The 14690-nt window shown below is 34.7% G+C and overlaps 1 protein-coding gene across 1 annotated transcript in view; it reads right to left on the bottom strand.

Moving 5' to 3' along the window:
• tmprss7 (transmembrane serine protease 7) overlaps positions 1-13919 on the bottom strand; it is a 28055-nt gene extending 14136 nt beyond the window's left edge. The window contains exon 1 of the mRNA XM_058375803.1: positions 13854-13919. Coding sequence (XP_058231786.1) covers positions 13854-13919 — 66 coding nt within the window. The remainder of the gene's footprint in view (positions 1-13853) is intronic.
• Positions 13920-14690: the final 771 nt, after the last annotated feature.

Genomic DNA, 14690 nt, shown 5'->3' with positions numbered 1-14690 from the left:
GTTTAGTGGTAGATGTTTTGTGGTAGATGTTTAGTGGTAGATGTTTAGTGGTAGATGTTAGTGGTAGATGTTTAGTGGTAGATGTTTAGTGGTAGATGTTTAATGGTAGATGTTTAGTGGTAGATGTTAGTGGTAGATGTTTAATGGTAGATGTTTAATGGTAGATGTTAGTGGTAGATGTTTAGTGGTAGATGTTAGTGGTAGATGTTTAGTGGTAGATGTTTAGTGGTAGATGTTTAATGGTAGATGTTAGTGGTAGATGTTTAGTGGTAGATGTTTAGTGGTAGATGTTAGTGGTAGATGTTTAGTGGTAGATGTTAGTGGTAGATGTTTAGTGGTAGATGTTTAATGGTAGATGTTAGTGGTAGATGTTTAGTGGTAGATGTTAGTGGTAGATGTTTAGTGGTAGATGTTTAGTGGCAGATGTTAGTGGTAGATGTTTAGTGGTAGATGTTTAGTGGCAGATGTTAGTGGTAGATGTTTAGTGGTAGATGTTTAATGGTAGATGTTAGTTGTAGATGTTTAGTGGTAGATGGTTAGTGGTAGATGTTAGTGGTAGATGTTTAGTGGTAGATATTTAATGGTAGATGTTAGTGGTAGATGTTTAATGGTAGATGTTTAGTGGTAGATGTTTAGTGGTAGATGTTTAATGGTAGATGTTTAGTGGTAGATGTTTAATGGTAGATGTTTAATGGTAGATGTTTAGTGGTAGATGTTTAATGGTAGATGTTAGTGGTAGATGTTTAGTGGTAGATGTTTAGTGGTAGATGTTTAGTGGTAGATGTTTAGTGGTAGATGTTTAATGGTAGATGTTTAATGGTAGATGTTTAGTGGTAGATGTTTAGTGGTAGATGTTTAGTGGTAGATGTTTAATGGTAGATGTTTAGTGGTAGATGTTTAATGGTAGATGTTTAGTGGTAGATGTTAGTGGTAGATGTTTAGTGGTAGATGTTTAGTGGTAGATGTTTAATGGTAGATGTTTAGTGGTAGATGTTTAATGGTAGATGTTTAGTGGTAGATGTTTAATGGTAGATGTTTAGTGGTAGATGTTTAGTGGTAGATGTTTAGTGGTAGATGTTTAGTGGTAGATGTTTAATGGTAGATGTTTAGTGGTAGATGTTTAATGGTAGATGTTTAGTGGTAGATGTTTAGTGGTAGATGTTTAATGGTAGATGTTAGTGGTAGATGTTTAATGGTAGATGTTTAATGGTAGATGTTTAGTGGTAGATGTTTAATGGTAGATGTTAGTGGTAGATGTTTAGTGGTAGATGTTTAGTGGTAGATGTTAGTGGTAGATGTTTAGTGGTAGATGTTTAGTGGTAGATGTTAGTGGTAGATGTTTAGTGGTAGATGTTAGTGGTAGATGTTTAGTGGTAGATGTTTAATGGTAGATGTTAGTGGTAGATGTTTAATGGTAGATGTTTAGTGGTAGATGTTTAGTGGTAGATGTTTAATGGTAGATGTTAGTGGTAGATGTTTAGTGGTAGATGTTAGTGGTAGATGTTTAGTGGTAGATGTTAGTGGTAGATGTTTAATGGTAGATGTTTAGTGGTAGATGTTTAATGGTAGATGTTTAGTGGTAGATGTTTAGTGGTAGATGTTAGTGGTAGATGTTTAATGGTAGATGTTAGTGGTAGATGTTAGTGGTAGATGTTTAATGGTAGATGTTTAGTGGTAGATGTTTAATGGTAGATGTTTAGTGGTAGATGTTTAGTGGTAGATGTTTAATGGTAGATGTTAGTGGTAGATGTTTAATGGTAGATGTTTAATGGTAGATGTTTAGTGGTAGATGTTTAATGGTAGATGTTTAATGGTAGATGTTAGTGGTAGATGTTTAATGGTAGATGTTTAATGGTAGATGTTTAATGGTAGATGTTTAGTGGTAGATGTTTAATGGTAGAAGTTAGTTGTAGATGTTTAGTGGTAGATGTTTAGTGGTAGATGTTTAATGGTAGATGTTTAATGGTAGATGTTAGTGGTAGATGTTTAATGGTAGATGTTTAATGGTAGATGTTTAATGGTAGATGTTTAGTGGTAGATGTTTAGTGGTAGATGTTAGTGGTAGATGTTTAGTGGTAGATGTTTAGTGGTAGATGTTAGTGGTAGATGTTTAGTGGTAGATGTTAGTGGTAGATGTTTAGTGGTAGATGTTTAGTGGTAGATGTTAGTGGTAGATGTTTAGTGGTAGATGTTAGTGGTAGAGTGTTATTGGTAGATGTTTAGTGTAGATGTTAGTGGTAGATGTTTAGTGGTAGATGTTTAATGGTAGATGTTAGTGGTAGATGTTAGTGGTAGATGTTAATGTAGTAGATGTTTAGTGGTAGATGTTTAGTGGTAGATGTTTAATGGTAGATGTAGTGGTAGATGTTTAATGGTAGATGTTAGTGGTAGATGTTTAATGGTAGATGTTAGTGGTAGATGTTAGTGGATGTTAATGGTAGATGTTTAGTGGTAGATGTTTAGATCGTTAGTGGTAGATGTTTAGTGGTAGATGTTAGTGGTAGATGTTTAGTGGTAGATTGTTAGTGGTATGTTAGTGTTTAGTGGTAGATGTTTAATGGTAGATGTTAGTGGTAGATGTTTAATGGTAGATGTTAGTGGTAGATGTTTAGTGGTAGATGTTAGTGGTAGATGTTTAATGGTAGATGTTTAGTGGTAGATGTTTAGTGGTAGATGTTTAATGGTAGATGTTAGTGGTAGATGTTTAGTGGTAGATGTTAGTGGTAGATGTTTAGTGGTAGATGTTTAGTGGTAGATGTTAGTGGTAGATGTTTAGTGGTAGATGTTTAGTGGTAGATGTTTAGTGGTAGATGTTTAGTGGTAGATGTTAGTGGTAGATGTTTAGTGGTAGATGTTTAGTGGTAGATGTTTAGTGGTAGATGTTTAATGGTAGATGTTAGTGTTAGATGTTAGTGGTAGATGTTTAATGGTAGATGTTAGTTGTAGATGTTTAGTGGTAGATGTTTAGTGGTAGATGTTAGTGATAGATGTTTAGTGGTAGATGTTTAATGGTAGATGTTTAATGGTAGATGTTTATTGGTAGATGTTTAGTGGTAGATGTTTAGTGGTAGATGTTTAATGGTAGATGTTAGTGGTAGATGTTTAGTGGTAGATGTTTAGTGGTAGATGTTAGTGTAGATGTTTAGTGGTAGATGTTAGTGATAGATGTTAGTGGTAGATGTTTAATGGTAGATGTTTAGTGGTAGATGTTTAATGGTAGATGTTAGTGGTAGATGTTTAATGGTAGATGTTAGTGGTAGATGTTTAGTGGTAGATGTTTAGTGGTAGATGTTTAATGGTAGATGTTAGTGGTAGATGTTTAATGGTAGATGTTAGTGGTAGATGTTTAATGGTAGATGTTTAGTGGTAGATGTTTAGTGGTAGATGTTTAATGGTAGATGTTTAGTGGTAGATGTTTAATGGTAGATGTTTAGTGGTAGATGTTTAGTGGTAGATGTTTAATGGTAGATGTTAGTGGTAGATGTTAGTGGTAGATGTTTAGTGGTAGATGTTTAGTGGTAGATGTTAGTGGTAGATGTTTAGTGGTAGATGTTTAATGGTAGATGTTTAGTGGTAGATGTTTAATGGTAGATGTTAGTGGTAGATGTTTAATGGTAGATGTTTAGTGGTAGATGTTAGTGGTAGATGTTTAGTGGTAGATGTTTAGTGGTAGATGTTTAATGGTAGATGTTTAGTGGTAGATGTTTAATGGTAGATGTTTAGTGGTAGATGTTTAGTGGTAGATGTTAGTGGTAGATGTTTAGTGGTAGATGTTAGTGGTAGATGTTTAGTGGTAGATGTTAGTGGTAGATGTTTAGTGGTAGATGTTTAATGGTAGATGTTAGTGGTAGATGTTTAATGGTAGATGTTTAGTGGTAGATGTTTAGTGGTAGATGTTAGTGGTAGATGTTTAGTGGTAGATGTTAGTGGTAGATGTTTAGTGGTAGATGTTTAGTGGTAGATGTTAGTGGTAGATGTTTAGTGGTAGATGTTTAGTGGTAGATGTTAGTGGTAGATGTTAGTGGTAGATGTTTAGTGGTAGATGTTTAGTGGTAGATGTTTAGTGGTAGATGTTTAGTGGTAGATGTTTAGTGGTAGATGTTAGTGGTAGATGTTTAGTGGTAGATGTTTAGTGGTAGATGTTTAGTGGTAGATGTTTAATGGTAGATGTTTAGTGGTAGATGTTTAATGGTAGATGTTTAGTGGTAGATGTTTAATGGTAGATGTTTAATGGTAGATGTTAGTGGTAGATGTTTAGTGGTAGATGTTAGTGGTAGATGTTTAGTGGTAGATGTTTAATGGTAGATGTTAGTGGTAGATGTTTAATGGTAGATGTTTAGTGGTAGATGTTTAATGGTAGATGTTTAGTGGTAGATGTTTAATGGTAGATGTTTAGTGGTAGATGTTTAGTGGTAGATGTTAGTGGTAGATGTTTAGTGGTAGATGTTTAGTGGTAGATGTTTAATGGTAGATGTTTAGTGGTAGATGTTTAGTGGTAGATGTTAGTGGTAGATGTTTAATGGTAGATGTTTAGTGGTAGATGTTTAATGGTAGATGTTTAGTGGTAGATGTTTAATGGTAGATGTTTAGTGGTAGATGTTTAGTGGTAGATGTTTAATGGTAGATGTTTAGTGGTAGATGTTTAATGGTAGATGTTTAATGGTAGATGTTAGTGGTAGATGTTTAGTGGTAGATGTTTAGTGGTAGATGTTAGTGGTAGATGTTTAGTGGTAGATGTTTAATGGTAGATGTTAGTGGTAGATGTTTAATGGTAGATGTTTAGTGGTAGATGTTTAATGGTAGATGTTAGTGGTAGATGTTTAGTGGTAGATGTTTAGTGGTAGATGTTAGTGGTAGATGTTTAGTGGTAGATGTTTAGTGGCAGATGTTAGTGGTAGATGTTTAGTGGTAGATGATTAATGGTAGATGTTAGTTGTAGATGTTTAGTGGTAGATGTTTAGTGGTAGATGTTAGTGGTAGATGTTTAGTGGTAGATGTTAGTGATAGATGTTTAGTGGTAGATGTTTAATGGTAGATGTTAGTGGTAGATGTTTAATGGTAGATGTTTAATGGTAGATGTTTAGTGGTAGATGTTTTGTGGTAGATGTTTAGTGGTAGATGTTTAGTGGTAGATGTTTAGTGGTAGATGTTAGTGGTAGATGTTTAGTGGTAGATGTTTAGTGGTAGATGTTTAGTGGTAGATGTTTAGTGGTAGATGTTAGTGGTAGATGTTTAGTGGTAGATGTTTAATGGTAGATGTTAGTGGTAGATGTTTAGTGGTAGATGTTTAGTGGTAGATGTTTAATGGTAGATGTTAGTGGTAGATGTTTAATGGTAGATGTTTAGTGGTAGATGTTTAGTGGTAGATGTTTAATGGTAGATGTTAGTGGTAGATGTTTAGTGGTAGATGTTTAGTGGTAGATGTTAGTGGTAGATGTTTAGTGGTAGATGTTTAGTGGCAGATGTTAGTGTTAGATGTTTAGTGGTAGATGTTAGTGATAGATGTTTAGTGGTAGATGTTTAATGGTAGATGTTTAATGGTAGATGTTTATTGGTAGATGTTTAGTGGTAGATGTTTAGTGGTAGATGTTTAATGGTAGATGTTAGTGTTAGATGTTTAGTGGTAGATGTTTAATGGTAGATGTTAGTTGTAGATGTTTAGTGGTAGATGTTTAGTGGTAGATGTTAGTGATAGATGTTTAGTGGTAGATGTTTAATGGTAGATGTTTAATGGTAGATGTTTATTGGTAGATGTTTAGTGGTAGATGTTTAGTGGTAGATGTTTAATGGTAGATGTTAGTGGTAGATGTTTAGTGGTAGATGTTTAGTGGTAGATGTTAGTGGTAGATGTTTAGTGGTAGATGTTAGTGATAGATGTTTAGTGGTAGATGTTTAATGGTAGATGTTAGTGGTAGATGTTTAATGGTAGATGTTAGTGGTAGATGTTTAATGGTAGATGTTAGTGGTAGATGTTTAGTGGTAGATGTTTAGTGGTAGATGTTTAATGGTAGATGTTAGTGGTAGATGTTTAATGGTAGATGTTAGTGGTAGATGTTTAATGGTAGATGTTTAGTGGTAGATGTTTAGTGGTAGATGTTTAATGGTAGATGTTTAGTGGTAGATGTTTAATGGTAGATGTTTAGTGGTAGATGTTTAGTGGTAGATGTTTAATGGTAGATGTTAGTGGTAGATGTTAGTGGTAGATGTTTAGTGGTAGATGTTTAGTGGTAGATGTTAGTGGTAGATGTTTAGTGGTAGATGTTTAATGGTAGATGTTAGTGGTAGATGTTTAATGGTAGATGTTTAGTGGTAGATGTTTAATGGTAGATGTTAGTGGTAGATGTTAGTGGTAGATGTTTAATGGTAGATGTTTAATGGTAGATGTTTATTGGTAGATGTTTAGTGGTAGATGTTTAGTGGTAGATGTTTAGTGGTAGATGTTTAATGGTAGATGTTAGTGGTAGATGTTTAGTGGTAGATGTTAGTGGTAGATGTTTAGTGGCAGATGTTAGTGGTAGATGTTTAGTGGTAGATGTTTAATGGTAGATGTTAGTGGTAGATGTTTAATGGTAGATGTTTAGTGTTAGATGTTTAATGGTAGATGTTAGTGGTAGATGTTTAGTGGTAGATGTTAGTGGTAGATGTTTAGTGGTAGATGTTTAGTGGCAGATGTTAGTGGTAGATGTTTAGTGGTAGATGTTTAGTGGCAGATGTTAGTGGTAGATGTTAGTTGTAGATGTTTAGTGGTAGATGTTTAGTGGTAGATGTTAGTGGTAGATGTTTAGTGGTAGATGTTTAGTGGTAGATGTTAGTGGTAGATGTTTAGTGGTAGATGTTTAGTGATAGATGATTAGTGGTAGATGTTTAATGGTAGATGTTTAGTGGTAGATGTTTAATGGTAGATGTTTAGTGGTAGATGTTTAATGGTAGATGTTTAATGGTAGATGTTAGTGGTAGATGTTTAGTGGTAGATGTTAGTGGTAGATGTTTAATGGTAGATGTTAGTGGTAGATGTTAGTGGTAGATGTTTAATGGTAGATGTTTAGTGGTAGATGTTTAATGGTAGATGTTTAGTGGTAGATGTTTAATGGTAGATGTTTAGTGGTAGATGTTTAGTGGTAGATGTTAGTGGTAGATGTTTAGTGGTAGATGTTTAGTGGTAGATGTTTAATGGTAGATGTTTAGTGGTAGATGTTTAGTGGTAGATGTTAGTGGTAGATGTTTAATGGTAGATGTTTAGTGGTAGATGTTTAATGGTAGATGTTTAGTGGTAGATGTTTAATGGTAGATGTTTAGTGGTAGATGTTTAGTGGTAGATGTTTAATGGTAGATGTTTAGTGGTAGATGTTTAATGGTAGATGTTTAATGGTAGATGTTAGTGGTAGATGTTTAGTGGTAGATGTTTAGTGGTAGATGTTAGTGGTAGATGTTTAGTGGTAGATGTTTAATGGTAGATGTTAGTGGTAGATGTTTAATGGTAGATGTTTAGTGGTAGATGTTTAATGGTAGATGTTAGTGGTAGATGTTTAGTGGTAGATGTTTAATGGCAGATGTTAGTGGTAGATGTTTAGTGGTAGATGTTTAGTGGCAGATGTTAGTGGTAGATGTTTAGTGGTAGATGTTTAATGGTAGATGTTAGTTGTAGATGTTTAGTGGTAGATGGTTAGTGGTAGATGTTAGTGGTAGATGTTTAGTGGTAGATGTTAGTGATAGATGTTTAGTGGTAGATGTTTAATGGTAGATGTTAGTGGTAGATGTTTAATGGTAGATGTTTAATGGTAGATGTTTAGTGGTAGATGTTTTGTGGTAGATGTTTAGTGGTAGATGTTTAGTGGTAGATGTTTAGTGGTAGATGTTAGTGGTAGATGTTTAGTGGTAGATGTTTAGTGGTAGATGTTTAATGGTAGATGTTTAGTGGTAGATGTTAGTGGTAGATGTTTAATGGTAGATGTTTAATGGTAGATGTTAGTGGTAGATGTTTAGTGGTAGATGTTAGTGGTAGATGTTTAGTGGTAGATGTTTAGTGGTAGATGTTTAATGGTAGATGTTAGTGGTAGATGTTTAGTGGTAGATGTTTAGTGGTAGATGTTAGTGGTAGATGTTTAGTGGTAGATGTTAGTGGTAGATGTTTAGTGGTAGATGTTTAATGGTAGATGTTAGTGGTAGATGTTTAGTGGTAGATGTTTAGTGGCAGATGTTAGTGGTAGATGTTTAGTGGTAGATGTTTAATGGTAGATGTTAGTTGTAGATGTTTAGTGGTAGATGGTTAGTGGTAGATGTTAGTGGTAGATGTTTAGTGGTAGATATTTAATGGTAGATGTTAGTGGTAGATGTTTAATGGTAGATGTTTAGTGGTAGATGTTTAGTGGTAGATGTTTAATGGTAGATGTTTAGTGGTAGATGTTTAATGGTAGATGTTTAATGGTAGATGTTTAGTGGTAGATGTTTAATGGTAGATGTTAGTGGTAGATGTTTAGTGGTAGATGTTTAGTGGTAGATGTTTAGTGGTAGATGTTTAATGGTAGATGTTTAATGGTAGATGTTTAGTGGTAGATGTTTAGTGGTAGATGTTTAATGGTAGATGTTTAATGGTAGATGTTTAGTGGTAGTTGTTTAATGGTAGATGTTTAGTGGTAGATGTTAGTGGTAGATGTTTAGTGGTAGATGATTAGTGGTAGATGTTTAATGGTAGATCTTTAGTGGTAGATGTTTAATGGTAGATGTTTAGTGGTAGATGTTTAATGGTAGATGTTTAGTGGTAGATGTTTAGTGGTAGATGTTTAATGGTAGATGTTTAGTGGTAGATGTTTAGTGGTAGATGTTTAATGGTAGATGTTTAGTGGTAGATGTTTAATGGTAGATGTTTAGTGGTAGATGTTTAGTGGTAGATGTTTAATGGTAGATGTTAGTGGTAGATGTTTAATGGTAGATGTTTAATGGTAGATGTTTAGTGGTAGATGTTTAATGGTAGATGTTAGTGGTAGATGTTTAGTGGTAGATGTTTAGTGGTAGATGTTAGTGGTAGATGTTTAGTGGTAGATGTTTAGTGGCAGATGTTAGTGTTAGATGTTTAGTGGTAGATGTTAGTGATAGATGTTTAGTGGTAGATGTTTAATGGTAGATGTTTAATGGTAGATGTTTATTGGTAGATGTTTAGTGGTAGATGTTTAGTGGTAGATGTTTAATGGTAGATGTTAGTGGTAGATGTTTAATGGTAGATGTTAGTGGTAGATGTTTAATGGTAGATGTTAGTGGTAGATGTTTAGTGGTAGATGTTTAGTGGTAGATGTTTAATGGTAGATGTTAGTGGTAGATGTTTAATGGTAGATGTTAGTGGTAGATGTTTAATGGTAGATGTTTAGTGGTAGATGTTTAGTGGTAGATGTTTAATGGTAGATGTTTAGTGGTAGATGTTTAATGGTAGATGTTTAGTGGTAGATGTTTAGTGGTAGATGTTTAATGGTAGATGTTAGTGGTAGATGTTTAATGGTAGATGTTTAATGGTAGATGTTTAGTGGTAGATGTTTAATGGTAGATGTTTAATGGTAGATGTTAGTGGTAGATGTTTAATGGTAGATGTTTAATGGTAGATGTTTAATGGTAGATGTTTAGTGGTAGATGTTTAATGGTAGAAGTTAGTTGTAGATGTTTAGTGGTAGATGTTTAGTGGTAGATGTTAGTGGTAGATGTTTAGTGGTAGATGTTAGTGATAGATGTTTAGTGGTAGATGTTTAATGGTAGATGTTTATTGGTAGATGTTTAGTGGTAGATGTTTAGTGGTAGATGTTTAATGGTAGATGTTAGTGGTAGATGTTTAGTGGTAGATGTTTAGTGGTAGATGTTAGTGGTAGATGTTAGTGATAGATGTTTAGTGGTAGATGTTTAATGGTAGATGTTAGTGGTAGATGTTTAATGGTAGATGTTAGTGGTAGATGTTTAATGGTAGATGTTAGTGGTAGATGTTTAGTGGTAGATGTTTAGTGGTAGATGTTTAATGGTAGATGTTAGTGGTAGATGTTTAATGGTAGATGTTAGTGGTAGATGTTTAATGGTAGATGTTTAGTGGTAGATGTTTAGTGGTAGATGTTTAATGGTAGATGTTTAGTGGTAGATGTTTAATGGTAGATGTTTAGTGGTAGATGTTTAGTGGTAGATGTTTAATGGTAGATGTTAGTGGTAGATGTTTAATGGTAGATGTTTAATGGTAGATGTTTAGTGGTAGATGTTTAGTGGTAGATGTTTAATGGTAGATGTTAGTGGTAGATGTTTAATGGTAGATGTTTAATGGTAGATGTTTAGTGGTAGATGTTTAATGGTAGAAGTTAGTTGTAGATGTTTAGTGGTAGATGTTTAGTGGTAGATGTTAGTGGTAGATGTTTAGTGGTAGATGTTAGTGATAGATGTTTAGTGGTAGATGTTTAATGGTAGATGTTAGTGGTAGATGTTTAATGGTAGATGTTTAATGGTAGATGTTTATTGGTAGATGTTTAGTGGTAGATGTTTAGTGGTAGATGTTTAGTGGTAGATGTTTAATGGTAGATGTTAGTGGTAGATGTTTAATGGTAGATGTTAGTGGTAGATGTTTAATGGTAGATGTTAGTGGTAGATGTTTAATGGTAGATGTTAGTGGTAGATGTTAGTGGTAGATGTTAATGGTAGATGTTTAGTGGTAGATGTTTAGTGGTAGATGTTTAATGGTAGATGTTAGTGGTAGATGTTTAATGGTAGATGTTTAGTGGTAGATGTTAGTGGTAGATGTTTAATGGTAGATGTTAGTGGTAGATGTTTAATGGTAGATGTTAGTGGTAGATGTTAGTGGTAGATGTTAATGGTAGATGTTTAGTGGTAGATGTTTAGTGGTAGATGTTTAGTGGTAGATGTTTAATGGTAGATGTTAGTGGTAGATGTTTAATGGTAGATGTTAGTGGTAGATGTTTAGTGGTAGATGTTTAGTGGTAGATGTTTAGTGGTAGATGTTTAATGGTAGATGTTAGTGGTAGATGTTTAATGGTAGATGTTAGTGGTAGATGTTTAATGGTAGATGTTAGTGGTAGATGTTAGTGGTAGATGTTAATGGTAGATGTTTAGTGGTAGATGTTTAGTGGTAGATGTTTAATGGTAGATGTTAGTGGTAGATGTTTAGTGGTAGATGTTTAGTGGTAGATGTTTAGTGGTAGATGTTAGTGGTAGATGTTTAGTGGTAGATGTTAGTGATAGATGTTTAGTGGTAGATGTTTAATGGTAGATGTTTAGTGGTAGATGTTTAATGGTAGATGTTAGTGGTAGATGTTTAATGGTAGATGTTAGTGGTAGATGTTTAGTGGTAGATGTTAGTGGTAGATGTTTAATGGTAGATGTTAGTGGTAGATGTTTAGTGGTAGATGTTAGTGGTAGATGTTTTGTGGTAGATGTTTAGTGGTAGATGTTTAGTGGTAGATGTTTTGTGGTAGATGTTTAGTGGTAGATGTTTTGTGGTAGATGTTTAGTGGTAGATGTTTTGTGGTAGATGTTTAGTGGTAGATGTTTAGTGGTAGATGTTTTGTGGTAGATGTTAGTGGTAGATGTTTAATGGTAGATGTTAGTGGTAGATGTTTAGTGGTAGATGTTTAGTGGTAGATGTTAGTGGTAGATGTTTAGTGGTAGATGTTTAGTGGTAGATGTTTTGTGGTAGATGTTTAGTGGTAGATGTTTTGTGGTAGATGTTTAGTGGTAGATGTTTAGTGGTAGATGTTTTGTGGTAGATGTTTTGTGGTAGATGTTTAGTGGTAGATGTTTAGTGGTAGATGTTTTGTGGTAGATGTTTAGTGGTAGATGTTAGTGGTAGATGTAAGTGGTAGATGTTTAGTGGTAGATGTTTAGTGGTAGATATTAGTGGTAGATGTTTAGTGGTAGATGTTTAGTGGTAGATGTTAGTGGTAGATGTTTAATGGTAGATGTTAGTGGTAGATGTTAGTGGTAGATGTTAGTGGTAGATGTTAGTGGTAGATGTTAGTGGTAGATGTTTTGTGGTAGATGTTTAGTGGTAGATGTTTAGTGGTAGATAGTGTAACCCAGTTGGATCTGTTTCAGTGTGTGAGTGAGATGAAGCGGTAATTCCAACCGCCGCTGTTGTGATATGTGACGATAAGAAAGAGCTGTGCCAATCCACACTGTCAGTGTTCATCTAAAAGTCTAACCTCTGATTTCACACACACACACACACACACACACACACACACACACAGTAAAACTGTTTCATTAAAGTGTCGTTTATATTACATATATAATATTTTCTGTTTAGATAGACTATTCTTTTTGATACATTACTGTAATTTAGTATTTTAGCTTTTTTTTAAAAAAAAAAGGGTATATACAGTATATCTATAAATATATATATATAAGTATATATATAAATGAAACAAAAAAAACAAACAAACAAACAAATAAATAGCTATAATAATGAGATAATATTCCCTTATACTGTAATCATTACTTTTTATTATTGTGTAAAATTTGTTTAGGATGTATTTGTGTATTATTATTATTATTATTGTTATTATTATTATTATTATTATTATTAATAATAATAATGATTATTACTTAATTAAATTATTTATTTATTTATTTATTTATTATTGTGCTATGTAGGTTCTTTTATGTAGATTCTGTACACTTTATTTTTGTGTTAAATATTGTTATTGTTTATAGATTAGACTTTATCCTGCTGTGAGAGAGACACAAGCGGTGGCCTGTGTACTGTAGAAGCGAGGCTCGGGCCCCAGGTTCCAGATTCCTGTTGGAGAACTTCCCCCGCTGTGTCTCTCTCACCGCGGTGTGTAGGAGTTAACCTTTTCAGCCTCATGGTGTTTCAGTGAACATTCATTATTCATGCCATGTCATCTCATCCCCTCGTTTTACTTACTTACAATGAGCTGAGCGAGGGCCGCTGCTTAATGGCCTAATAACCTCTCATGAGGAACTGCAATGGCTGCTGGTTGGTTTCACTGAACATGGAACACAACATGGGGGAAAACCAGTCACTAACAGCTGCTGGGAAATCTCTAGATATTATTTATTTATTTATTTTCTTTGTTTGTTGGTTGGTTGGTAGGTTAGTTTATTTGTTTGTTTGTTTGTTTGTTTGTTATTGGTTTGTTGGTTGTTAGTTTGCTTTATTTAGTTGTTTGTTTGTTTCCTTGGTATGTTGGTTGGTTGCTAGATTTGTTTATTTGCTTGTTGGTTGGATGGTTCATTTATTTGTTTGTTTATTTATTTGTTTGTTTGTTGAATGTTTAAATGATTTGTTTGTTTGTTGATTGGTTGGTTAGTTGGCATGTTAGTTTATTTGTTTGTTTGTTTATTTTATTGTTTATTTGTTGGGTGATTTATGTAGTTGTTTGTTTGTTGGATGGTTACTTTGTTGTTTGGTTGGTTATCTTTTGACAGAAATTGAGAAAATAAGTAATTTGAAGTAAAGTTAAACATGTTAATAAACCTGGCTTTCACCTGAAAATGTGATTATAGTATAAAGTTATTTGAAGTATATCATCAGACCTTAAGGAACTCTGCAGAAGAAGATGCTCCTGGTGGTGTAAATTATACCTTTTAAATGTAACCCTAATGAGTAATCCAGGGGTGAGGGTGAAAAGGAAAAACTCTAAAACCATATGAAGACGAAACCTTGAGAGAAAGCAGACTCAGAAGCGAACCTCATCCTCATCCTGGTGACACCGGACAGTGTGATTAAATAAAGAAAATAATTCTATAACGGTGTACTATATGATCCAACTGCATAAGCAGAAAATTCATTCTAGAACCAGAACATGTAGCGCACATTAGTTATGGAAAAGAAAAAGACTTGATAAGAGACTCACGCTGATCCGGTCCTCCGGTGGCGCATCGTCCTCGCTCGCCGGACTGCACTCTCCGCGCGCCTCCATGCCACCGGTACATTCCTCAAACCTGAAGCTTCTTCTACCAAATTAATAACAATAACGCACTCATATCCGCCATGTCCGCGCCTGTACCCGCCGGGTGCACGTGCGTAAATGCAGGCGAGCGGTGTTTCTGAGCATCCGGTGAGCACGTGTAATTTTATCCGCACCTGCTGAGCTCCTGTTACTTTAAGTCTGTTATCTGAGAGATCCGTGCAGTTCAGAACAGTTAGTTTTGCAGCCAGGAAGGAACTTTTTTATTCATCTTCTGGTGATCACAGAAAAGAATAGATTTAATGGAAGCCAGAAAAAAAAGGCACCCATTAGGGCACTTCTTCATGTTCTATCGCACCTGGGGCTATACTATAGGGCACAGTATCACATATTCACCACAAAGATGCCCCTATGTGCGAGAAAATACAATTAACTGCCCTCTGTATTGCGTATTGTCCACTAAGAGATCCCACTAGAGGGCACTTCATGATGCTTTATTGCACATAGGGGCACCCTGTAGGGCACTGATTCACCACAAAGGTGCCCCTATGTGCGAGAAAATACAATTAACTGCCCTCTGTATTGTGTATTCTCCACTGGATGGTCCCCCTAGAGGGCATTTTTTATGCTTCCATGCACATAGGGGAATCCTATAGGGTACAGCATTACATATTCACCACAAAGTTCCCCCATGTGTGAGAAAATACAATGAACTGCCCTCTGTATTGTGTATTCTACACTGGATGGTCCCCTTAGAGGGCACTTCATGATAGTTTCTTGCAC

This window comes from Hemibagrus wyckioides, linkage group LG23 (assembly GCF_019097595.1).
Source record: "Hemibagrus wyckioides isolate EC202008001 linkage group LG23, SWU_Hwy_1.0, whole genome shotgun sequence".
Taxonomy (NCBI): Eukaryota; Metazoa; Chordata; class Actinopteri; order Siluriformes; family Bagridae; genus Hemibagrus; species Hemibagrus wyckioides.
Note: the sequence above shows the minus strand (reverse complement) of the source record. Positions and strands in the feature narration are given on the sequence as shown.